This window comes from Pleurodeles waltl, chromosome 8 (genome assembly GCF_031143425.1).
Source record: "Pleurodeles waltl isolate 20211129_DDA chromosome 8, aPleWal1.hap1.20221129, whole genome shotgun sequence".
NCBI lineage: Eukaryota > Metazoa > Chordata > Amphibia > Caudata > Salamandridae > Pleurodeles > Pleurodeles waltl.
Window position 1 is genome coordinate 514,244,858 of NC_090447.1, and position 24,692 is coordinate 514,269,549.

A 24,692-nucleotide genomic window follows, 5' to 3' on the forward strand; every position below is an offset into this window, starting at 1 on the left:
TGGTTTGTTTTCCCTACTACACAGTCCCTGCCCCTCCATCTCACTCTTGCAGGTTTCTGCTTTCTCCGTTTGTGACGCTTTTTCATTTTTCTCTTCCTCTGTCTTTCCTATATGTGTCTTTTGCTCACAGTAAGTGCTTGAGAAGAATATATACCGGCCCTCAAAAATGAGTGCCTGTAAGCGCACAGGAAACAACAAGCACAAATTAAGCACTGACACTGCATTATAACTTGGCTGCATATTCTGTGTAGTTTGCCTTGCCTAATATTTCTGGTAACATTTATATTTTGTTTCCCATGTTAATATCTTGTGTAATTTGTCCTGTTTAAAGCACTCAATCTCTCGTTGAGTCTAGTCCACGCTATGGAACACTGCAAATAAAATAGAAAAATCTATAAATAGGCATTATGCATAGAGAAGGGCAGTTTTACTTTTTGGATGGGTCAATGTCTTCTGAGATAAGAGAGATATGTACCTGTAAAGAGCTGTTTCTTTCTGGGTGTACCTTGACAAATATACTATTGCTAATGAACCCCTTTTAAGTGTGAAATATTACGCAAATTAAATAACTTTCTGCTGTGACCATTTCTGATATACTCTCTATTTAAGAAGGTTATGTTCACTAGGCAAGAAACTTGACACCTGTTCAATGGTCAATGTTCTTAGTGCCCCACTCCCTTAATTACAGAGGCTCTTCTTCATATAATAGTTTCATAGTTACCTGTGCTTCATTGGCCTCTTCCATCACTTCTTAGGGTTCATCAAATGCTGCCTAAGCAACACCTCCGCATAGATATCGTTATGTGACGTTTGAGGGCCTCCTCGCTTTTCATCCCACTTACAAAGCAATGCTTGTTGTGCTCAAGCTTCCTCTGCTTTTAAATTCTCCACTTCTTCTGAGAATTCTTCCTGTGCTTTACGATTAATCTTTTTGTCATAGATTTTGTTTCACAACAATAAATTGAATGCCGGTCTGAGAGCAGTGGTATTGTTGCAGTAAAATGGATACTCATTATGTTTTTTTTTGGTGCGTAGGCAGATGCGATCAAATAACATATTTTTATTTTTGCCTTTCAGAAAGAGAAGAAAAGCGGGCTGTTGAAGCTTTTAGCAGGATCGAGTAAGAAGAAGCCGCGTACTCCTCCATCCGTTTCACCGACCCATGAGCCTCACCTGGCCGCAGAAGATGTCACTGGGCAAGGGGCTGTCGGACCCCACATCTCATCCTTGTCTAGTCACGGCCGGGCAGGGTCATGCCCTATCGAAAGTGAAATGCAAGGAGCCATGGGAATGCAGCCACTGCACCGGAAAACCGGCTCCCTGGATCTGAATTTTTCCATCCCCTCTCCCGTCAGACAGGCCTCCTTGACCATGGCGGCTGTGCGCCCTGAGCCCAAGCCGTTACCCCGGGAACGGTAAGTGAAAAGAGTCGCCGTCCTCCAAAATAAATATCAAAGACGTGTTTCTCTCTCCTTAGCTGTTACAAAATGATATTAAAGTGTCACAGTTTCCCTGATTTCTGGGAGTATTTGGTTAAAAACATTACTTACCATTGTTTCATAATGTGCCATTTTATAATAATACTTTAATCAGGAAAAATAAACCTTACTATTGTTATTCAGTGGCTACACCTGTGGAACAACATTTGACTGTGTATATAAACTCCATTATGCTTTAGCAGTATTTATTAAATAGCTATGTGCATTACGTGCTTAATGATGTGCGCCAACTACTATGTGGATCGGTGACAAAAACAAGTACTCACCCATAGCATCCCTCACATCTGCCCACACCAGGCCTGTACAGGCTTTCCAAATTACCCTGCAGTGAGGCTGCTTTTAGAAACCTTGAATCATCCTTGACTGGCTTAAGCCATCTTCTTCTGCATTGCACACACCTAGTGACTGGGGCTGGCATAAATAACCCAAAATAAACTTCTCAGTTCTGCACACAAGATATTTTACAATCTGGAAGCACATTTTCTTTTACAGAAATCCCTTCACTATGATCAGGGCCACCAAAACTAGGTCTCAAAAGAGGACCTAATTAAGTCCAGAGTTGGCTGTATTATGTGACAATGGAGAGGCAAAATATGTGGCAAAAAAAGCAAATTATGTGAAATGGAACCATGTAAAAGATTGCACTCTACAGGAAACAAACCCACATACACACACTCCTTTTAAATATAGTAATTTTTCTTTTATCCTGTGGATCCCAGGTATGTTTTAAAACCTGTTTTTAGTTTTGGGTTTACTCTTTGTTCACACTATAAGGTCCTGTGAAATTACCCTTCACAGTTTTATGTTCCGTACATGCATATTTGCCTCACTAAAAGGCACTTTAAGATCCAAGATATCAGACTTTAAAAAGAAATACAGACTGCCTGGGAGCTTTCTAATCTCCAAATAAATCTAGAATTAAATATTGATTTGAAAAATAGTATCTGTACATTTTCATGAATTTTGATCAACAGTGACATCATTATTTCCTCTCTATTATATTCAAAGTCAAAGTTTATTTCATGATTTGAAACTCCTAGGAGGTCCACATTAAAAAACAAAGAAAAACCAAAACAATACAATAAACAAGAGCATAAATAACTTAGTAATAGAATTAAAAATTAATCCTAAGTGCACCGCTAAAAAGTACACAAAAGATCATTTAGAAAAATCCAAATAAATTTAAAAAAGCTTTAAAGAAGTAAAAAACTTGAAAACAGAACATTTCATTAGGAGGATTGTATAGTAATTCCAGCCTCTCCTGATGTTCGTGCGTTGAATTTCAAGAAAAGAGTTTTTAACCACTTTCTATGCAATAGCAGCAAAGTTGGGCAAATAAATAGGACGTGTTTTAAGTCTTAAATATCGCTTTGACAAAAATCGCTGACATTCCAGGTGCTATACCATTTTGAAGTTAAAATCTTTAACAAAAGTATGTCCAATCTTAGTAAAGTACAAAGCGGCATATTTAAGAACTCCTAGGGCCTCCTTGTGCCACATTAGCCTAATTGTTTGTGCTAATATGGCCCAACAAGGTCATAATTGCTGTGTCAGATTTACAAAGTGGTGCAATACATGCATTGCGCCACTTTGTAACCCCTTGCGTCACATTATGCCTGCGCAAGGCATAATGTATGCAAGGGTAGAGTTCCCCTGTTAGAGGTGCTGAAAAAATGGCTCAAAGAAATCTAAAATATTTCTTTGCGCCATTCTTTCGCCATTATTAATGCCTACTCAGAGCAGGTGTTAAAAGGGGGCATGTCATTGTTTTCAGTGAGCCCCTATGTACTGTTCAGAGTTAATGGCAAACATTTGGCGCTAACCCTTAACCGTGCATCAATAACATCAGAAATTCTTATGCTATTTCCCTCTACTCTGCAACATGTTGTGCCATATTTTAAATACACCGCACACATGGTGGAGATAGGGGGGCGCAAGGGATGGCGAGAAAAGTGGTGCTACATGTAAAGTAGAACCACTTTTCTTAAATGAGGCCCAAAAGCGTCTAACCCCATGAGGCAAATTCCACACTAAATATGGTTGTGAATTTTTTATAATAGCAGAATTAACCAGAACATCATATCCCCTTTTTTGACTACAAATGTTTAAATCCAAATGGTATCTTATGTTCATAGAAACTTGCATCTGATATAGACTTCTAGCTGCAGATTCCTTACCTTTGAATTCCCTGGCATCAGCTTTGAATCTGGATTTTTTTGCCAAGCAATACCCTGCACGCGCCGTCGGGTGGCATCGTTCGGATCTGTGTGTGTCCTTTGGCTTCACGTGGCATCATCAGCATCATTGGGGCTGTCTGTGACATCACAGTCGCCTATAAAGGCACCAACCCGGCGCACGTACCTCAGTTCTTTTTCTTCTGTGCGAGTTAAGTGCAGGTCCGGGATTGAGCTACCGTTTGCCTTTTTTGGCAGGGTTTTTTAACCCTTTTGTCAAAGAATGTATTTGTCTGTGCGAGATGTCCTTGAAGAAGATGGGGCTCAAGTCGTGTGGTGCATGCCATTGCACCATGTCGGTGACAGGACCCCACCAGGTATGTCTCTGGTGCCTCGACAGAGGCCACAACTCTAAGTCGTGCTCCCAGTGCCGGGCCATGGCCCCGAAAGCTTTGAGAGAGCAGTCTCTGAAGCTCATGGTGACCCAGCAGTCAACGTCGGTAGGCGTGACTCCTAGGAGGTCACGGTCACGCTCAAGGAGGAGGACGCGGGACCGCTCCAGGAGTCCTAAGTCCTCTTCTTCTCATTTGAGGTCCTCCGGGCACTCTGGGAAGAGGCACAAAAAGAAGAAGGAGTCCAATCGGACTTCGACTTCGCCAAGCCTGTCGGCCTACGAGGCATCACGGTAATGTTGATGTTCCAAGCACAGTTCCGCGGCACCGATGCCGGAGCTGACTTCGCGTCTTCCCCCCTATCTGGGAGCCGGAGTGACCCCTGCTCAATACAAATAATTTTACAGAGCCATCCACCTCATATTTGAGCGGGTTGCCCTGCAGGTGGGTCTTCGGGCCCAGCAGGGTCTGCAGGGGCCCTATCGGGTTCAACACCGGCGGCTTCTATGCCATTGGGGACCCTACATGGGATCTGGACCTACGGCAGTTCCAGCAGTTAGCTTTACATCCAAAACTGGAATTACATCAATGCATCTACCTTGCAACAAATCACAATTTTGTAAGATTAAATTAACATTGATTTTGGCATAGAACTGGACCCTTGTCTTTAACGTCCTAGAGGCATGTGATAAATATACAAGAGAAATATAATTACTTTGTATCATCTTTAAATTTTGAATGTCTGCAAAACAGACAATAAAAAAGAACATTTTATGGTTAGGTCAGAATCAAATAATGTAACAAAGTCCAACCATAAAGTGTCTGCAGGGGTGTGAGTGGAAACTTGAACAGATGGTGAAAAATTCCAACTCTGTTGACAGCGAATTTGAGATTTTCTAGACACAGAATTTGACATGGTAACAAAAGAATCAACTCTGGGATTCAATTTCGAAGATGCCTGACCTAAAGTAGTTTGCTCAAAAAATGGCGGTTGAAGCTCTCTCCTGTCTTGCAAGATTATCGGACCATCAGTCATCTTTATGGCTGAAACATCAAGGTCTCTCACATCCTGAAACCACAGTTTTCTTGGATTTTTCTTTCATATTCTCCATTTATTCTTCCTCGAATTCCGCCTTCTAGCTTTCCCATTGCCCTTAGTAGATAATGTGACAAAAGAAACTGCTGAACTTGTTATAGCCCAGTCCACTAATCTAAAAATGGGAAATGGTTCCACCCCAGAGCCCGAGGCTTTAACCAGTTGATTAGATTCAGTAGAGCTAGGAAAGCCTGAGTCAAAAAGCTTTTTTAATGGATAAACATGAATTTCTGCATCCCCTGAATTCTTAACATGGGCCACTTCAGAAGATACTTGAGCTTTGCCAGCTTGAATTCCCCGTTCAAGAGTTAGAAGTCTTTGAGGGGCTTTCTCAAACAACTTGTTATCAGAGGCCTCAGGAAGTATACCAGAGTCTGAAAGACCCAACTGTCTGCAAGCCTCATTTGTAGAAATTAGAATGTTCTCCCTCTGGACCTTCCCCTCATCCTTTGATCCCAGCAACACTTGCAATATTACCAATAAAATACCTTGTATAAGGTCTGAATTATTCACTGACTTTTCTAATAGTGTTAACATAGAGACAGAATCCTTTCCATACATCGAAAAGATTCAGATATTAGCACATTTTGGCCAGGACAATCGTAGGACAAGTTCCCAGGTATTTCTAATTTGGGCATTACAGAGGTTTGATGTACTAAATATAATTGATCTGATGGAGTACCTCGAAAGAGCCTTAGACCAGATGCCTATGAAGGGCCCACTGGGGACTTAGGTGTGCCACAAGCTGCAGAGCTCCTCAAATTAACATCAACATCAATATCAGGTAAGGAAAAATCTGCAATAATAGGGTTACTTAACTTAAGAGATAGAAATTGCTACATTTTCAAATTTCTATGACTGATGGCAATTTCACAGTGGATGAAACATGATTTGTAGCTGTTTCAGCAACTGCAGAAGAATCAGGGACCACCATATTGACCATTGTGGTTAAGGAAGGTTCATCCTGCTTATCTTTTTAGAAAAAAGAAAAATATTATTTGAACTTTTCTCCTGTGTCAGATTAAGTCCATTATTACTAAGTGGATTTGATTTGTTTGTTTTTACAGACTTTCGTAAAAATAAGTCTGCCAGAGTGAGGTGTCAGAGCTGTCATACTGGTGTTGACAAGTGAAAAAGGCAAAATGGAAGATCTAAAGGTTGACTCCCATCAACACACAAGACCTATACATTTCTCCTAGGATAGGACAGTATATGCAGGACAGAATAAGAGGCAGTGTAGTAGTTAGGCCCCAACCAACCCCCACAATAAAGCCCACCAATTGCTAAATTCTCCTTATTTTCCTTAATGTAAGTCTGTAGTCCTGTCTCCTTTAGCCGTGAGCCATAAGGCTGGCACAAGATTGGTGTAAAAAGCAAGTTAGCAAATAAAACCAGGAGATGGAAGCCAACAAAAACCATGAAACAATCTGGGATCTCCTGTTGTAAAATATTGCCTCTTGGACAACCCAGTCACAATGACGAAGGCCACAACATTGGTTAGCTATTGGACTGGATTGATACGCAGTTTACAAGAGGGCCCAACAGGGTAGCCCTCAGCAATGCAGCAGTCTGTGTCCAGGAAAATTAGCAACAACTGAGTGGGAGCACACCAGCCTGCCCCGCAAGCCACACCTAGTGATAGCTGGGGTGCATCCGCTGGGCGGCCGGGCTTACTCAGTGAAGGCTGTCTACAGCCCACACACTCAGCCTCAGGTGCCTCCGAAGCCTTAAGAGATAGAAGAAGGGCAGGACAGTGTAAGGAGGAAGAACCGTAAGTAAGTATAATATTGAGGGGCCTTTAAGGCACTTCAAGGGGCTTTCAAGGAGCCCTTTTTCCTACCCTTGGAATATCCTGGTTTATCTGTCCTTCGCTGCCCCATGGGCAGGTCCCTTAAGTTAGTGAAATTAGTACTGCCAACTCCTTGCAAGTTTGAAATTGCCAAAACACACTCCTTCCCCTCCAGTATAGCAAATAAGAATTGTTACTGCTACGGGACAGCCGCCTTACTTGTGGCCTCTTTGTGGTCTACTTGTAGCATTATATGTCTTCTTTTGGCGTTGGCACCTGCTCCTTTCTCCTCTGGCATCTACTCCATGCCTTTCTCTGTTGCAGTCAACTCACTGAAATCCCAGCAGTCAGGGCCCAACGACTGTGGCCCGGGAATCCACCCGGACTGCAGAGGCTCTCCTCTCTGTGCTGACCTCTCCACGCTCCTTGAACGCTGCTCATGCTGGACACAGCTCCGCTCTCCGCACTCCTCAAACGCTGCTCACACTCCACCCTGTTAAATTACATTTAATGTAGCAATATTGTTTCCTGTCGTAAGCAAAAGCCTGCACACAGTTCAGTTGAGGATAGTGACACCATCTAGTCAAAAAAACCTAAATACTCCATACACGTTCTGAATGGTGGCCAGTTAACTTTTGTAATGTGTCTAATTGCTGCATTGTGTCCTAACATTTAACCCCTTAATGCCTGGATATGTAATACAAATTGTGAAAGGTGGCCAGTTAAAGTCTGCAGTGTACTCAGTGTTACATTGTGTTCTATATACACCATTTGCAGATTGTTATGGTCTGTTTCAAACAACAGCTGTATTTTGGAGGTAATAGAACATTTTGCATAAAATGATGGATTATTTGATAATTGCAGCAAATCCATACGTGTGATGCAAACAGTAGCCCCAGAATCATGTAACTCCAGTGGCCGTGTCTACAACCCTATCCACACTTCATGTACTGCTAATTCCTTTCTGCTATATATTTCAAGAGCCAGTGTAAAATGCCACGTTGCAATCCCTTTATACTTTAGAAGCCTGTTCCTGGAATGCCCTCCCATTTACTGGTAGGAATGTGACAAGCCACATTGGTTTCAGGAAACCTACTGAGGACCTCTCTAGTTCAGATGAGCTTGTCTGTGTTTCTAATTCAAAACTATTGCTGGTGAACATTGAGTTTAACTAAACTAAGGTAACGTACCAAAGCATTTTAAATGGAAAACATTGCCAAACTCTTCAGCAAGCAGTGAGCTTCCTGACTAGATATGTAAACTTACCTTTAACTGTGAACAAGTTGTCAATTGTGTGTATGGCTGCCTCGAGAATTCTAACTGAAATTGAATTATTGCTGAGCGAAGCATGAGCAATGCAAATCGGACCCCAGAAAACCTCAACAAAACTTAGGTAGGTAAAGAGTACACACTTTTGCTTGAAAATCATGCATGGACAACTTGTGTTCAGCATATGATATGTTTACAGGAATATCCAACAGATTTACAGTGCATACATTTAGGGATCACTGACAGAATATCGGAAACAGAAACTTTGTGTGGACAGAATGTTGGAAACAGAAATATTGTGTGGACAGAATAGTATGTCAAAACTATTGAGGACCAAAATATCGAGACGGTAAGTGGAAACAGGTAAACATAGATTTACTTTTCTTAACTCCACATCTACGTACCTTAAAGATATATATTTCGTCAAGGTACATATGTGTGGAGTTATATACAGTAAAACTTTGCTTACCTGTAGAAACTTACCATCACACTATTTTTTCCTCGATATTCTTGCCAGGATATTTTGTCTTCACAATATTTTTTCTCTGATATTTGGTCTAAACAGCCAATTTAGGGTTGTCACAGACATCACGTTCATGCTTTGGCAGAATTAATGGTCGTTGGGGGGTGGCTGGGTTTGAATCAATTTCCTGAACGCCCAAGAATGCATGGCTTGGCTTAACATCCATTGGTGTGCATAATGGACCTCACAACATTTCACCTCTCTTATCGATGGATCCTTAATCAGGAACAGGGACCTGTCCAATTTAATGAGTTTAACTGGTTTGGTTCCTGCCATTGAAAAGTTACAGAAGGAGTTGCGTCTCAGACAGCTACAAGGGGAAAAGGATAAGTAGCTTTCACCATGATGTTGCAACTTGAATAGTCTATCCTCCGAACAAATAGAAAAGCGTATGTGTCAAATGCAGGTGAATGTGCATTAGTTCCTTGTTTCATTGTGCAACATAAAACTTTGCATAGCTTTCTTACGCTGCCAGAATCATTTTCTTTCCTTATGTACCCATTTTAAACCTGTAAATTCGAGTGTTGATGTTTTTGCATGTGTACAAAAAAATAATAAATAAGCCTCACTCGTTGAGAAAATAATGCATGATCTTTTTCTGTTTACTTCATTTACTCATATAACAAAAAAGCATCGCTACATGGAACACTTACTGATCACTTTGGTCCATGCAAAAGTCCTGCTTTAGAACTGCTCTCTCGCCTCAACAGAATGGCAGTATGGGCGGGATAGTCTTCCAGGACGTGCTAGTTTAGCCAGCTGTGTATTACCAGTTTGGACAGCCTTCAAAGGGGCTTGTTTGGAGATGCATTGCAACGAAAAATCTCCAATTTTTGAAGGAAGTTGTAAACCCTCCACAGAAGGATTATTTAATAGTGCAGAAGGCTCTGATGGAAGTACCACCACCATTGTGTGTGGTGGATCCTCTGTTGGGATATTGTTCACCAGCGGAAAAAAGTATGGCATAATTACCACCACCTCTGTAGGGTGGCAGTACTATTGTCCACCAGCGGAAAACAGGTGACATTATTCCCACTACCATGGTATGATGGAGGTAATATTGTCCACCTGCCGAAAACAGTGTGACATATTTACCACCACCATAATATGATGGAGGTAATATTGACCACCAGCCGAAAACAGTTTGACATAATTACCACCACTATGGAATGATGGAGGTAATGCTTGCAGATTATTCTCTGCTGGTGGATGTAATTCCATCAGAATATTCTCCAATCGCAGAGAATACGTTAACAGAAGCTTTAATCTTTGCTCCAGAAGTTAGAAGATTTTTCTTACAACACAGCGCTCAATCAGGGCGTTGGTCATCTGTACTCACAAGGGGAGCCATAAGCCTGGTGCTACGAGCCAGTAGCAGTGTTTGCAACCAAACATGTGCCTTATGATGATGTCTAATTATTTTCAAAGTTTAGATGAGAAAAAACAAGCTTAATTCAGAGAAAGTTTCTATTGGTAGGTTCCCTTCACCTTCAAGTGAGATCAGCAAAGAGAAATAACCTTAATTACGCTCATGAACCAAATTAAATATACAGAACCTCTGTGGGAAGGACTTTCTAATTGATTTAGAGCTGAGCTGCAGCACAAAAGGCCTGCTTGCCTGCTTCTGCTGATGCCCTACATCTGTAAATTTAACAGGGGATATTAATTACCTTCGCACAAAGACACGCTGAAGGAAGTGAGACTGATTCACCTCAGCTGATACCTTTAGGGGTTGGTCCTTTTTAAATCCACTTCACATCCATCGGCGCTCATTATGTCATCACCTGATCAAATGGTTGCATTCGGGTGCTCACACAAATCAACCTTGGTAGAATGAGCACCAGCCATTCCTCATGTTCTTCTGCGTCAGAGGGTGCCAAACTCCTGTGTGACCACTAAAAACAAATTACAAAGAGCAGGCGTTATTGAATTTGACTCTTACAATGGCTAAGCCATCCGTTTGCGTGCGATGCATATGTGAGCTACTCTCAGTGCTTAATTTGTGCAGGTGGTTGCCAGTGGTTGGCACTATCCCTGAAGTTTTGTGACTGGGATTTATATGCCATCATTCAATTTTGCCCCACAGCAAGGGAGAGAAAGGCAGCAAGGGGAGAAATGAGAAGAAACACAGGATACTAGCGACAAAAGGAGCAAGCAGGGATGGAAAGGATCCCACAAGAGATAAATAGAAGGGAAGGGTGGCTGAAGCAAGAGGCCGCAGGTGGAATCCAGACAGCAGCCTTGGTATTTGGCAACCACGGCATTCATCAGTACTGGCAGTGTGTTTCTAAGAAAAAGTTGAAAAACTTTGGGCCCATGTACTTTTATTCTTGTGTTTTTTTAATAACTTAAAGATTGAGCATATGCCATTGTTTTGGGTTGTTTGCATTTTGCTTCTCTTTAAATGTGTGTAAGCCTGTGAAAATTCGCTTGTGAGTGAGTTTGTAGTTTCTATGTAGAAGTTGTGTCCCACTTCTATTATTATTACGTCGTGCCTTGATAACATTTGCATACTCATTCATGAACATCACTCTTGTCTCACTAAGTGAAATATTAATTTCCTTTGGTTCACATTTGCAGGTCGAGCCTACCACACAATGCAGTTGTTTGTCTGAGAAAGATGTGTTTTGGACTTACAAAGAACATGCAGGGGCTTGGAGTTCGCCAATTTCTTACCCTTGGTTGGCCTCCCTGCCATTCTCATTTACCTGCTTCTTATTGTCCGTTTTGTGTTTGTCTCTACCAAGGAGCACAGCCCTTTTACAATCTCTTCTTATTGGCTAGCTTCTATTCTCCCACTGCTTGCTTTTCTAGTACTAGTTCTTTGTGCTTAAACACACAAGAGCGCATATGTTTCCAGCTGTCTCCTTTGTGTACTTCTCTCCCCCTGCACTCCACATTGCTCTCTGTCGCCAGTGTGCTTCTCCTCACTCCTGGCTAAAAACTATTGGCAAAGCCAATAAGCCTTAAAGGAGAGAGCTGTTGGCTTTGCCAGTGCTTGTTCTTAAAAAAGAGAGAGGGCTGTTAACAGGCATTTTTGTTTGTTTAGTTCTTCTGATTATTAGCATATAAATCCAAAAATCAGTATATGAAGCTCTGGGCCTGTGTAACGCACAGGAATAGTTAATGGCTGTTCTTCTACCTTGATGCTAATGCTATAGTCTTGTTGGCATTTTTAGGTAATCCTACCAGAAACCGGAAGCCTTGTGGTTGCAAAATGCCTATTATGGGCTTCCCAAAATAACCATTGCTTACTATTTGGTGGCTTTTTGGCTTTGTTGTCATTTTCATTTGCTTGCTTCAATTTCCATTAGTGTCCCTCTTGTCCATTTTGCGTTTATCTCTCCTTTGGAGCATAGTCTCATGACCATCTCTCTGATTGTCTGGCTTTATTTCTTCCACTCCTCACTTTTTATGGAACTACTTCATTTCTTGCTTGCTTGAGACCCTCCCCTCCCCCCTCGGGAGTTCATGTGTATTCCAGCTCTCTTCCTTGTGTGCTTCTCCCCCACCAAATACCTGCATCCTCACGCTCTGTGTTTTAATGTTCCTGACGTTGCAAGCTCTCGCTCGTGTGCTTCTCCCCTGCCAAACTCCTTCCCTCCTCTCGGCTCCATGTTGCTTTCTCACTTGTGTTCATCTCCCCTCATCCCTGTGTTGCTGTCCCTCCAGTGCTGCTGTCCCTCCAACTCCCTATTGCTCCTCCCACTCTCTCCTCCGGTGCCCCCTATGCTCACTGTTCGTTTGGGTTGGGTGAGTGCTGTCTGCCTTATTAAAAAAAGCACTTTCAGGCTACATGATTTTATGCTTTTTTTATTCACTGATCCATCTCGGATAGTTAAGAAGTGCCTGCTTCATTTTTTAGGCATGCATACGTCGTCACGAAGGCACGCACCCCTGCGGACACACCTTTGCACCTTTTTTTCTTTTTTCTGTTTACTTTTAGCAATGCTGCACAGTATCTTGCAGATGCTGCTACTCGTACGCCAAAAGGCATTGGTAAAGCCAATAGGTGCAAGAGGTGGGTTCCTGATGGCGTTGCCAATGCTTGTAAACATATGGAACCATCAGCACAATGTGGGTCTTCTGGCTGCCTTGTTATGCCGAGTCGGTGTTTCAGTGCTGGCTGTGATTTGCAGCACAGAGCCTTTTGATTCCTTCTTAGTTTGACCCAAATGAATTAGATGCAATTAATTAATGTAATAAATGAAGTGCTATTGATTTAAATTGCTTGGAATAATTAATTTCAGTATTTTTATGACAAAATGGTGCCATTTATAATGCTGTGGCTTTTTTATTTTTTTAGTTTTCCCTGTGTTAGCACCGATGACCGGTAGGTCTTTTCTAATATCTTCGTCGTGGTTCAGGTCAATGGGTCCATAAACAAGTTAATCTTAGAACACCACCTCGCCTCCTTTGTAATGTTGTTGGAGTTTGAATTTAAGAGTGCTCCAGTGTCATTAACCTCAAGCCTGTCGCACATGCAAGAAGCATGGAGTCGGGTAGAATGCAGAATTTTACGCTTTGTGATTGATGCTCAGCGAAGAAGGAAAGCATTTTATGCGGAGTTTACCTGTTGCTACGTTAGTACACGATTTCCTAAGGTCATTGGTGCGTTATGGTGAAGATGTCTGTCTTGACAGTCTCCATGACAAGGCCACAATTGCTGTTATTTGTTGAGTGCTCTTCGCGGGATACCTCGATCGTAGCATGCAGGGTGTAACACAGGCCCCTGCAGCCCCTGAGACGTGGGGGCGGCAACAACTTTTGTCCTTCAGCGGGGCTGACATTCGCCGGGGGGGGATAATTTTGCTTTACGCCACTGGGGCCTTTTAAGCTTGAAATACTGTGGGTGCTAGTTTCAGCGCATGCACTGTTGGCTATTGTAAAGAGGAAAGGGCCTATTTAGACTTGGAAAGGACTGTTTTGCAGGAAGGAACTACACCATGGCAGCTCTATTCCACCGATGACTGCTGATGTCAGTCTTTCTATAGGCATTTGGGCCCATATTTATACTTTTTGACGCACAACTGCGCCAACGCAGTTGTGCGTCAAAAATTTTACCGCCAGCTAACACCATTCCAACGCACCATGCGGGCGCCTTATTAATGGAATGACGTTAGCCAGCGCTGCGGACTGGTGTGCGTTAAAAAAAATGACTCACACCAGGCAGCGCCGGCGTATGGGAAAATGGGGGTTGTGCGTCAAAAAATGGTGCAAGTCAGGTCTGAGGCAAAATTCAGGCCTCAAACCGGATTTGCGCCATTTTTTTTTTACGCCCAACCTCCATTGACATGACTCCTGTCTTAGCAAAGACAGGAGTCATGCCCCCTTGCCCAATGGCCATGCCCAGGGGACTTATGTCCCCTGGGCATGGTCATTGGGCATAGTGGCATGTATGGGGGCCCAAATCAGGCCCCCCTATGCCACAAAAAAAATCAGAAATAAATACTTACCCGAACTTACCTTTACTTCCCTGGGATGGGTCCCTCCAGCATTGGGTGTCCTCCTGGGGTGGGCAAGGGTGGCAGGGGGTGTCCCTGGGGGCAGGGGAGGGCACCTCTGGGCTTCTTCCGAGCCCACAGGTCCCTTAACGCCTGCCCTGGACCAGGCGTTAAAAAACAGCGCACATCAGGCTGTGCGCCGTTTTTTAAGGACCACCCCCTCCTGTGCGTCAAAATGACGCCAGAGTATAAATAAGGGGCACAGGCCTTAAAGTCATTTTTTGGAAGGGAACGCCTACCTTGCATCTAATTAACGCAAGGCTGGTTCCCCCTTCCAAAAAATGACGCACATGGTGGAATTTTGACGCCCGCGGGGTCGGGCATCAAAGTATAAATATGGCGCAGGGTTTGCGCCGATCGTGCGTCAAAATTTTGGCGCACATTTGGTGCAAACAGAGTATAAATATGCCCCTTGGTCTTTGATAGTTTCAAATATGGTATTAAAGCTCTAATCAGATCAAGTCACGGGAACTCTTGGCCTCAGTATTTGGGTAATTCTTCCCTGATATTTAATAGCATGTTCACCATGCCCTGACAGGGTCTGCAGCCTGACAGAAATTTACTTAGGACGCTGTTTGAATTAAGGTGTGATGCTGTTTCTAAATGACGATTTTTTGCATAGGTGTATGATTGCATGTTTAAGGGTCTGAAAAATCACTCCCTGTAGAACGAAGGGGCCTGTTGCATTGCAGAGATCCCAAGAGGTTGAGGATTCGTTTAAGTCGAAAACCAAGATTTTATTTCTGTCAGACTAAATGATGGGTGCAGATTCACATAGAGGGGTTGTTCATTCAGGGGTAGGGAGACACGGCTTCACAGCCTGTGAAGCGGTGGTGGCAATACGTGCCCTTACAATGTCAATATTGTCATTAAAGAACGACAAGATTATCATGGAGGTCTATAAAGGATGCTAGCTATATGGATGATGAGATAGGAAATTTGGAACAGTACTTTGGTTAAGCTCTTAGATTCAGCAATATGGGCTTGGAAGCAGTCCTTCTTTGCTCTTGCTGTCTTATGTTACTACCTCATGTTTGAAAAAACCTACAACAATATTGCATACATTATTTCGACAATCGCAAGATCGTCAACATACTCATAGATAATTAAATACAGAGTTACTATTATTAAATCAACTTCTACCTACGTTGATGACATAGTGGTAATTGATAATATGGGTGCGACATTTTCACACAGTTATACTTGGACCACATTGTCATGCTCTGGCACATACTGGTTTGTAGTTTCTGGGATGTTTGGTTGAACAGTAATATAATCTTATTCCAGCATTTTACCAGTGCTGTACTGTGAAGTTCCAGTCGGCAGCAACCATCAATGTAACATTTGTTTTTCAAGGTGTTCACTTTCTAAGTTATGGTGAGAACCAGGACATCAAAGGCATTGTTCGTTTTGGTTCCAGGTGGTCTAGGGAATTAGAAGGTGTTTCCAGATGTGGATAAAGCATTTCCATGAGTTAATGATTCAGTCTGTATTTTATTATGTAAATTCTTACATCTACTGCCTATTTCACTGTCGGTGTAAAATTTGATTATATAGTGGTCTATTTAAGAGCGCTGTTGATTTCAGGTATCAGAGGGGATAGAAGGTCAAAACCTTGGCCTCCCCTGTGAGTTGGTTTGTTGACCAGTTGGGTAAAGCCAAACTAATCCATATATTCAATAATTTTCTGGTTATATTTATTGGATGGATCACCACCTATATGTATAGGTCCACCAGATTAATGGCTTGGTCAGTGATGGTTAGTATGGTTAGTACATGTTGAACGGTGGCGATTGGATGGAAAGTTAGTGAGGTATTTGTAGATGAATGGCAGATAATCTCACCAACAAAGGAGATGCTTAGACTTGTTACTGCCATACTAAGTATGTACTCAAATGAGTCGCAGAATGATCCGTGTATCTCTTTCAACAAGTGAATTAAAGTAGATCAGAGCAAATTCCCTGTTTTCTTTTTTCAATCAGGATATTGTAACTTGTGGATAATGAGGACATATATCAGGAACTGAGGAGTTGTTGAACCGAATCTCTGTAGTGGGCAACTTAGACGACATTGTATAGGATGAGGTCCTCGCTGTCTTAAGCATTTGTGACTGCAGATATTGCATTGCAAGGGTACCCATTAAGGTAGAAAAAGAAGAGGAGCTTGAATCATCAATAGGAGGTATACGTGGTAAAATTGACGGGCCATGGAGCACTGCAATGGCTGGGGGATGAAGAGAGGTGGTAGTGGTAGGTTTGATTTGAACTCTGGGGCTGTTAATCAATCAAGTAAATTGCTTTTAGCTTTTTGAAGTTCTGGTTGAATGCCAGACGAGATAAATTGTTTTCCTGAATCATTGTTATAAGTATCGATGATATTTAAGAAAGTACATGAATAAGAATAGACTATGAGCTTTTGATCACCAGATGTCCCAAACCTTTAGGGTGTGAATATGTTCGTGTGGAGCGAGCGTTTTAGTTGTAAAATAATACGTTCCAGGCCACAATTGTTTTAAGAAGCCTGCCAGCAGTGCTGCTAAATGTCAGGGTTGCTGAACACCAAAACTGTCTAGTCCTATTTCATCTCATGCGTGTTTCAACCACCAAGATAATCTCCCCACCCCTATAGCGAACTATTGAAGGTTGCTTTTCATCCTTGCTTTCTCCCATTGCTACTATTTTTCTATCTCTCTTCCTCCTTTTTCCTATTCTGCTCTTACTCTGGGTCAGAGTCTGATGATTGAAAATAAATCCCAGCCCCCAAAAGAGAGTACTCCTGGGCCCCACCTGCAATTTAAGCATAAATTAAGAATTATGTGTAATTAATTCCCTTGCTTTGATGTCCACAGAACAGAACAGGAGGTTTGTGCTGGTATCATAGAATATTTGATGTTAGTAGCTTTCAACAGTTAGGGGTATATTTATCAAAAAGCTGCGTGCCTTGCCCCACATAAGGGTGGGGGCACAAGGGCAACACAACATTAAAGTAAGATTTATCAAGCTACGCAAGGCCACCTCGCCTGGCCCTGAGTGGCTTGATAAATCTGGAGTAACGCAAGGCAGCGCAGCGCATATTGCTGCGTTGTGTTACTCTGCCCCAGAGAGGTGTTCCGTGGGTGGAGCGCAGGTGTTCCCACACATCCACCTGTGGATTTTGGCACATTCCCAGAGTCACAATTATTGGTAGACCTTGGAATGCATCAAAATGCTACGCCTCACCAGGTGAGGCATAACGAGGAGAAATATCTTTAAATCAGCACACATAGAAAGAGGAATATGCCTCAAAGGATTGTTTTTGTGCAGGAAGGTGCCCCTTCCTGCACAATACAATCCTGTTTGCAATGCAGCACCCTTGCACCATGGCACAAGGGTGCCTGCATTGGCACTAGGCAGCCAAAAGGGCGCCAACGCAAGGGAAGGACAGAAATGTGCCATATTATGTTAATTCGGGGACATTCCTGCCCTTTCCCTTTCAAGCAGCACAGTGCAACAAGGTGGCTTGTTGTGCTACGTGAAAATTTGATAAATATGCCCCCAGTATCTTTGGGTGAGCATGAAGCATTTTAGATTAGAATTTCTTTTTACTCTATTTTGAGGTTACAAATGAGGGATAGTGAATTTCTTATTTGGACTGACTGTAATTGGTAAGGCAAACACCAAGAGTGAATTAGGTAGCTATAGTGTGAGTGGTGGATAATCCCAAATAAATAGGGACGATAATCACTTTATCATTGGCTTCTTCTAGTTTGGCTGCAGTCTTGGAATGCTGTGTCTTCTACTGCTATCCCTTCAGTTATGATGATTGACATATGCTGGCTTCTCCCATATTACTGGCCTTTCCAATGTTGTTATGGCAGCTCTTCTGTTCCTGTGTTAGTTGCAGCAGTGGCCCAGTGTAGCTTACAGCATTTCTTCCTGTTGCAGTAGTTTTAGTTTTGGCTTTGACAAGCGTGCCATCTTTAACGATATGCAAGAGTCTCCAGATTTTTAATAGAAAAAATAATAATGTTTTACCTTTCAAATTTTTGCTTCGGTTATTTAGATTTTTTGCCTGAATCTCAGAATCGCTGCTGAAACGTACCATAGCTATATGTTCATTAATCCTCTCGCATGTGCAATTATACTTACACACGTTTTCTGTAACTGTATGTGTAGGTATATTGGTTGTCTGTGTGTGCATCTGTCTCTCTTTGTTGTCTGCTACATGGATGATTTATGAGCGAAGCAAAAAAGTAATGGGTGGAAGACCTGGATTTATGACAGCATCTGGGTATTACTCTGGGCTGCATTCGAGTTCATTTATTTTGCCCACTGTGCCACTCCAGATAGTGGGCAGTTTAATGCAAATCAAACCTGGTCCTATTACAGTAGGATAAAATCCCACCCGAAGTGCTACGCCGTGCCCCTTCTGAAGGGTAACACATACAACCCATACCCTTTTCAGGCTGGTTGGGTATTATCAGTGACGTGGAGCTTGAGGCCTTTATGTACAGGTCCGTGTTTGGAAATGCGTATCACACTTAGGGGGTCATTCCGCCAGAAGACCGTACCGCGGTCAAATGACCGCGGTGGTCATTCTGACTCTCCCGCTGGGCCGGCGGGCGACCGCCAGAAGGCCGCCCGCCGGCCCAGCGGGAAAGCCCCTTCAACATTGAAGCCGGCTCCGAATGGAGCCGGCGGAGTTGAAGGGGTGCGACGGGTGCAGTGGCACCCGTCGCGATTTTCAGTGTCTGCAAAGCAGACACTGAAAATCTTTGTGGGGCCCTGTTAGGGGGCCCCTGCACTGCCCATGCCAGTGGCATGGGCAGTGCAGGGGCCCCCAGGGGCCCCAGGACACCCGTTCCCACCATCCTGTTCCTGGCGGTAAGAACCGCCAGGAACAGGATGGCGGGAAGGGGGTCGGAATCCCCATGGCGGCGCTGCTTGCAGCGCCGCCATGGAGGATTCCTATGGCCAGGGGAAAACCGGCGGGAAACCGCCGGTTTCCCTTTTCTGACCGCGGCGGTAGAATTGGCCAGGAAGCACCGCCAGCCTGTTGGCGGTGCTTCCGCGGTCGTTGGCCCTGGCGGTCGATGACCGCCAGGGTCAGAATGACCCCCTTAGTGTGTCATGCTCTGAGTCTCACTGTTGATAACACCAAGGGCACCACACTGGGTGTCTCATGGGTGATGTATGTGCATTGATGATTCGTTATATGTTGCTCTTTGTTGCATGGGAGTGTGCACAGGCCTGTTATAAAGGTGGCTATTGGTGTGTTGCTGTGTCCATATATGTGCAGGTATGTGTGCATGTGTAATGCTGAATTGCATGCGCCTGTGCACATGCACCTTACACTAAAATATAGATTGGTGGTGTCAACATCTGTTTTGCCTGCGAACCTCAAACACTCAATTTTGAAGGGTATCTAGAATTAAATCACTGCATTGTGATGGTCTGGAGTACTGTCTCTGTCGTTCCTTTACCAAAGATGTTTTTTTTCAAATTCTTTCATCTTTTGTAGTTGATTCCTGGGCAGTGCTTAATTTGTAGAATAATATGTGCCGTACTCAAAGTGCTGCTTGGAAACCATGCACCAAGTACCATGCTGCGTGGTCTTAAATCCACCTCAGGACACTTTAATCCACCGCCAGACAAAGGGGACACAGCAAACTGAAAGTGTTCTGAACGCACCATGAAATGCAGACAATGCCTGTGGGTTGTAGAACAGGTATATAAACTGAAGGATGAGGACAGCACAGATAGGTACATGTATTTTTAATAGTAATTACTGGGCCCATTGCACAGGGAAGGAAAATTCAATAGCCCCCGGCCCTGTTAAATAAGGGTTGGTGCTAAGCACCGGTAACCACCAGTACAAATTAAGCACTGTGCCTGGGTACATACGTTTTCACACAGCAATCACATTAAATGTGACTTTTACTTATGAAGTCATTAATACTGAGATTAATGCTGTTTCCAAGTGCTCTCAGATTGTGCAAGTAAAGAACCCATGGTAGTGGTAGATAAAGAGACTTGCTCACAGAGTCGGGCCAAATAAAAAGGCCAGAATGAGAAGTAAGGGCAATATTGAGATCTTGGTGGACAAGTTACTCCGCCAAAATATAAATCCGATCGTATCCTATTGTATTTATATTTCGGCTGATGGGATATCCGTCACTGTTGGGATGGAGTAACTCATCCGCCAAGATCTCAATCGGCCCTAAGTCCTTTTGCTAGTATAGTTAGCGACAAACCCTCTAGACTTGAACCCTGCCTTGTCTACAGTTGTCACATCATCCACGTATGTGTGATGAGCCTCCCTCTAGAGGTCAATTACTTATATTTGTAAGGCCAGGAAAATATGTATGTTCGGGAGGCATTTTGAGCAACTGGCTGTGGTTTCTTGTTTCAACCTCTTCACTGCCAGCCTCAGAACTCTTGGTACTGTCTTGTTCCAACCACATTTTGACCCCTGCCTCGGGTAACCTTTGTGATGTTCTTCAGACACAGGGAACATTAAGGAGCATTCAATATGTATTAAAATGTCAGAACATTGCTGTATTATAAAATAAAGTATATAGTCCATTATTCGGAGGGCAGAACATCTCACAAGTAGGTGAAACTGCAGAGAAGTACTGATGAGCCGTCTGCCTGGGGCCATTCCCCATTTATTCCAGGCTCGAAACATAAAACTGGTTTAGTATAAATTTGAGTATCCCTCATAAGTTTTCTATTACATTCGATTTGAGTGCACTTCTAAACATATTTACATGGCATACTCCACACGCCTCATACATCTGTGTTAAACAGACTTAAAGAAGGATAGGGGAAGTCGTATTAGGGATCCTAGTTCCCGATGAAAGCCACAGACCCAATTGACTGAAGCATGTTAACTAGAGGTTGAGAGGGCCAACTGCTACCTTCAAACATACTTCCATTATTACTTTCCTTTTAATCTTACCACAGGCAACTCAATAACATTGTCTTTGTTGACCTAGGGATAGTATTTACATGTCTTGTAAGGATCCCCTTTACGAAATCACATCTCTGGAAAAAGATCTTCACAAAGAGCTCCTGTCATTTGAACCTATCCAGTCAATACTCTTTATTATCTAGATGAGGAGCAGACCCATGATGAAGCATGGTATCATCCCTGGTGGTCTAGAGGCCATCTGGGTCTGTCTGCCTTTTTTTTCTCTCATTCTTGTTTTTCTTACTTTGCCTTTCTTCTCTCTTTTTCCTCCTTGCACCCTTTTTTGGCTCCCGTGCTTTTCCTGCTCCCCGCCTCTGCTGCCCCGCAGTCCCGCCCCCCCTGCCCTTGTAGCGCTTCCCGGCCTCGCAGCTGACCAATCCCCCCCTCTTCTTAAGGGTGGCTCCTGCATGGGCACACAGCAGGTGTGCCGATGGCGCACCAAATGCAAGCCCATCTGTGCCCGTCCATGCCTGGACCTCGCCCAATGCCACAGACTCTGGATCTTGCACCACCCACCGAAACAACACCAGGACCCTCTACACTCGGAACCCTGGATGCCAGAGCACCTGTCGCCCTGCTTCCCCCAAGGACACCCACATACCTTTCTCCTGCCGCCACCTCACCTTCTCTAAATGCCAAAGACCAGACCTCACAGCGCCAGAACCACTTCCAGATCACCTCAAAAGCATCCTTTCCCTGCACAAACACGCCGTGGAGATTTGGGACCAGATAGACACCACCCGCCCGGACATCGCTTTCTTCACTGAGACATGAACTAACACAACATCTGGACTGGACATCACCATCGCCATCCCAAGAGACTACAAGGTGCTACACAAGGGCCGCCCATCCAGATCACGGGGCGCATTAGCCATCACCCACAAGACCACCCTCCAACTGACGATAGGCAGGAATTCACCCCCATCATGGAGCACCTTCACTTCTAAGTTCAGACCACCCCTACGACCACCACGAGCGGCCCCCTCATCTACAGACCAACTGGACCACGGCCAGCATTCAGCAACGCCATCATCGACTTCATAGCCCCCCACAAACTCACATCCAACAACTACAGTCTCCTCAGCTACCTCAAATTCCATTTCAACAATCTCAGTGACCACAACACCTCAATACTACTCAAGAACCTGGACACAATCAGGCTAAAGCAACTAGTCACCTCACCAACGCACATCACCGGACACAGTCTCAACCCTATTTTCTCCACCAGCAGCAACAAGGTCGATCACGCCGAACTATCAAGACCATCAACTGCTCCCTAGAATCAGCAACTTACCCTGAAGACTAGAAGCACACCGAGATCCGCCCACTCAAGAACTATCGCCCCATCTTGCTGCTGCCCTTCCCAGCTAAGGTCCCAGAGAAAGCAATCAGCCCTCAGGTGTGCCAACACATCAAAGACAACAACATCCTTGACATCTTTCAATCAGGATTCAGAACTAACCAGTACCGAAACCACCCTGCTCGCTGCCATAGACGACATCTGCTCCCTCCTCGACCACAGACAAACAGCAGCCCTCATATTACTTGATCTTTCAGCCGCCTTCAATACAGTGTCTCACCGCAGACTATGCGCCAGACTCCACGCAGTAGACATACGCAGCAAGGCCCTTCAATGGATACACTCCTTCCTGACTGGCAGAACACAGAAAGTCAGGCTTCCACCACACCTGTCAGAACCCACTGACATCAGCTGTGGAGTACCCCAAGGATCATTGCTGAGCCCCACGCTGTTCAACATCTACATGATCCCACTCACCCCCCATCGTCAGGAAGTTCGGTATGAATATCGTCTCCTATGCCGATGACACCCAGCTGATCATCTTCCTGAATGAGAACCTCTTAACAGCCAAGAAGAATTTCCGGGACGGGATGGAAGCAGTCGTCACATGGATGAGGGAGAGCTGCCTCAAGCTGAACTCCAACAAATCTGAGTTCCTCATCCTGGGACCCTCCTCATCAGCCAGAGACGACTCCTGGTGGCCCTCAACTCTCAGCAGGCCCCCCACCCCTACAGACCACACACGAAACCTCAGCGTTATCCTCGACTCAACGCTCACCAGGACCAGACATGTCAACTCCGTCGCCTTCATCGCTTCCACACCCTCTGACTCCTGCCAAAGATCTTCAGATGGATACCAACCGACTGCCAGAAAACCGTGATGCACGTCCTAATCACGAGCAGACCTGTCTACAGCAGCGCCCTCTATATTGGAACTTCCAAGAAGAACCTGAACAAGCTGCAACACATAAATTCAGAACGCCGCCGCCAGACTCGTTCTAGACATCACCCACAGAGAACACATCACCAGAACACTCATCAGAACACCTGAAAAACCTCCACTGGCTCACCGTCACCTCAACTTCAAACTCCTTGTAAACGCTTACAGAGTCCTCCAAGACAGCAGACCCAGCTACCTTAAACACTGCATCACCTAGTACTCCCCTTCCAGAACTCTTTGCTCGTCCCATCAGTCGCTTGCCAACGTACCCCGCATAAAGAAGTCCTCAGCTGGAGGAAGACCTTTCTCATACCTGGCAGCAAAAGGTAGGAACACCTTGCCTTCTCACCTCAGACAGCCGCCATTGCTGCCTCAGTTCAGAAAGGACATCAAGACCTGGCTCTTCAACTGATCTCTGAGGACACATCCCTCAGCGCCTTGAGACCCTAAGGGTGAGTAGTGTGCTCTAAAACACATGATTGAGTGATTGATTAAACCAATTATGTTATATTTGGAAAAGTGTTGGGTCAAATGTGGCCATTCCACTGCTCAGCATTAGAAACAATACATGTCCCGACAAATGATCTGTTACTTCACGCAGTGCAGCTCAACAACCAAAACTGCTGCTGTATGGAATTTAATTATTATTAGGGATGGGTGACTACTCACCTCAAGAATAATCATAACTCTTGTCAGCGTGAACCCTCACCTCAGCTCATTCCATTGGTGGCTATGGCACAGAGCAGACTGGCTTAGGGCAATGTGGAAAGTGTTTATGTAGTACCAAAATTGTAATAAAGTTAAAATGCAAACCACAGATATCCCAAACTGGATTAGAAACATAGAGTAAAATCTAATAAACAAAATGACTCCAAAATGTCAAAAAAATATTTAGGGGAACAGGAGATATGCTTTAAGTAAAAATAGTGCCAAGAAGCGCAAACTGCCAATGATAGTCATTGGTTGTAGTACACTAGGGGCCAGATGTAGCAAAGTTTTGTGAGTCGCAAATGGCCCGATTCGCAATTTGCGACCTCGCAAAATCCGAAATGGAATGTAAAAATCCCATTTCCGAAGTGCAAATAGCGATGCGAGCCATTACCAACTCACAAAAATAGCGACCTGATTGTGCGACCCGCAAAGAGGAAGTCGCAAACCATATGAAAAAGCCAGTCGCAAATTGCAACTAGACGCAAAAAGCCCATTTTGCACACCCAAATTACCACTAAGTCAGAGCAGGTGGTAACCAGAACCA

The 24,692-nt window shown here is 44.0% G+C and overlaps 1 protein-coding gene across 1 annotated transcript in view; it reads left to right on the forward strand.

Annotated features, from left to right (window-relative positions):
• The window catches only part of SH3RF3 (SH3 domain containing ring finger 3), a 1,332,803-nt gene that overhangs the window by 1,244,149 nt on the left and 63,962 nt on the right, over positions 1-24,692 (forward strand). Inside the window, exon 9 of the mRNA XM_069204493.1 lies at positions 1,078-1,415. Within this exon, the coding sequence (XP_069060594.1) occupies positions 1,078-1,415 (338 nt within the window). The remainder of the gene's footprint in view (positions 1-1,077; positions 1,416-24,692) is intronic.